The sequence below is a fragment of the Protobothrops mucrosquamatus genome, unplaced genomic scaffold (genome assembly GCF_001527695.2).
Source record: "Protobothrops mucrosquamatus isolate PMUCROS unplaced genomic scaffold, P.Mucros_1.0 scaffold3625, whole genome shotgun sequence".
Lineage (NCBI taxonomy): Eukaryota > Metazoa > Chordata > Lepidosauria > Squamata > Viperidae > Protobothrops > Protobothrops mucrosquamatus.
In genome coordinates, this window is record NW_015389587.1 from 50,019 (window position 1) to 52,469 (window position 2,451).

At 44.1% G+C, this 2,451-nt stretch overlaps 1 protein-coding gene across 1 annotated transcript in view; it reads right to left on the reverse strand.

Annotated features, from left to right (window-relative positions):
• Positions 1 to 2,451, reverse strand: part of LOC107297973 (LIM and calponin homology domains-containing protein 1) — a 14,568-nt gene that overhangs the window by 8,098 nt on the left and 4,019 nt on the right. The window contains exons 3-5 of the mRNA XM_015827337.1: positions 2,204 to 2,261; positions 1,373 to 1,401; positions 648 to 731 (exon numbers count right to left, since the gene is read on the reverse strand). Coding sequence (XP_015682823.1) covers positions 648 to 731; positions 1,373 to 1,401; positions 2,204 to 2,261 — 171 coding nt within the window. The remainder of the gene's footprint in view (positions 1 to 647; positions 732 to 1,372; positions 1,402 to 2,203; positions 2,262 to 2,451) is intronic.

A 2,451-nucleotide genomic window follows, 5' to 3' on the forward strand; every position in this document is an offset into this window, starting at 1 on the left:
AGACGGTGAGTTCTAGTCCTGCCTTAGGCATGAAACCAAGCTGGGTGACTCTAGGCCAATCACCAGGAGACGGTGAGTTCTAGTCCTGCCTTAGGCATGAAACCAAGCTGGGTGACTCTAGGCCAATCACCAGAAGACGGTGAGTTTTAGTCCTGCCTTAGGCATGAAACCAAGCTGGGTGACTCTAGGCCAATCACCAGGAGACGGGGAGTTCTAGTCCCGCCTCAGACATGAAAGCAAGCTGGGTGACTCTGAGCCAATCACCAGGAGATGGGGAGTTCTAGTCCCGCCTTAGGCATGAAACCAAGCTGGGTGACTCTAGGCCAATCACCATGAGACGTTGAGTTCTAGTCCCGCCTTAGGCATGAAACCAAGCTGGGTGACTTTGGGTCAATCACCAGGAGACGGTGAGTTCTAGTCCCACCTTAGGCATGAAAGCCAGTTGGGTGATTTTAGGCCAATCACACTCTCCCAGCCCAAACCACTTCACAGGTTTTTTTGTGGGAAAATAGGGAGGAAGCAGATGTGTTAGATATGTTAGACGCCTTGAGTTCTTTGTAAAAATAACCAAGGTGGGATACAAACAAATGGCCATTTCTCTTTTGTGAAAACAAGCATATGAGAAATAACCCCAAACCGGGGTCTACCTGAAGGAGACGTTCTTGATCCTGCTGCCACCGTTCCTGGCGCCTACGTTCTTCTTCCGGATCCCAAGCCCAGCAAGGCGAGCGCTTCAAAAAATGGATCAAATAGACAATTAAAAGCAAATTAATACAGGTCCATTGCATTTTATTTTTAACCCAAAGCCATTCCAAGTTATCTACAGGTAGGTTTGCAAGTGCCTCTTTGGCTGACCCTTATTCCTGGACAATCGTATCGTGTAGATTTTCGATAAGGAGAATGCCAACATTTATCCCGTTTCTGCTAAATGGCTTGAATGTAGGCCATGATGCTACACGCTGTGGCATCTAGCTAGAATGAGATCAGGATCTCAACATTAGCTTACAAAGGTGGCTTTAAAAAAGACATTACAGGTAATCCTCGACTTACAAACCAGTCACTAACTTGGATTGCAAAGGAGAGGGAAACCAGATGGTACATGTGGATGGAGAAGATAAGTCCCGTCCTAAGCATGAAAGCCAGCTGGGTGACTCTGGACCAATCACCAGGAGACGGTGAGTTCTAGTCCCGCCTCAGACATGAAAGCCAGCTGAGTGACTTTGGGCCAATCACCAGGAGACGGTGAGTTCTAGTCCCGCCTTAGGCATGAAAGCCAACTGAGTGACTTTGGGCCAATCACCAGGAGATGGTGAGTTCTAATCCCGTCTTAGACATGAAAGCAAATTCAAGATTTCAAATCAGATCAACTTACATTTGGTATGTCCCTGTTCTCAGTGGCGGCTGCAGAAAAAGAGAAAAAAACGGCTAACATTAAATTTTCAAAATTGGTTAAGTTCAACAGGTGTGTCGATTTTTCTTATTTATTTATTTTTTTTACAGTTTTGCACCTCCCTCTGAAATCCTCAAAGGATTTCCAAAACAACAAACCATTTGAAACGACAAAGCCGATAATATTCATGGTTAAAAAGGAACCTTGTCTGAAACTCCGGTGAAGCCTTGTTTGCTCTGATTGTTTAGATAACTGTCTCAACATCCAGCTTCGAGAATCCAAATAAAACTCCAGGTTCATTCCGTTTCTGAAAAATCTTACTGTTTATTGAATACACTGTGTGGTTTTATTGGAAGCAAAACTAACTCTGAGGTTCCAATACCGATTCATAGACTTAAACAATAAATTTCCCAGCCAAATCCTCAACGTCTTACGTAATTCATATTAACAAGTTCACTTTGATATGGGAACCGTCTGCTTCAAATCCACACCTGTTCTGGTGTCCTTGACAAGGCTTCAGGCTCTCACGGTCTTCAGCTAATCGAAGAGGTTTCGTTTCTCCATTTAACCCTCTTGAAAGTAACATCTCTCTCCCCACCCCCTTAATCTAAAGGCAAAAGGAATGTAGCTGCCAAAGTTTCATCCTTGACAACAACAGCCCCAGAAACTGGTGGCGTTTGGGCTTCAAACAGATGCCACTAATGGATGGTGGACCTGGCAAACATGACATCATTTATGTTTTTTTGGGGGGACTGGTTTTGAGGAAAGAAACCAAAACTGGCAGATTTGTTTATTCCTAGCTAGGAAATCTACCTTTTTGATCTTGTAGGGGAACGTCTTTCAAAACCCCTTGGCTTGTCTCAGGGAGTTTCTTCAGAAGAGACAAAAGTAGGTGTTCACCTTGTTTCGGAACCTCCAAAGTTTCTGTCTGGACCTGGAACGATTTGTAAAGAACATCATCAGCACATCATCAAAGTAGTACAACTATCAGCCCTTTTGAGATTGTTCAGACCAGGAAACTGTAAAGCAGAACTATGTTTCATTGAGATAGGCTGCAATGG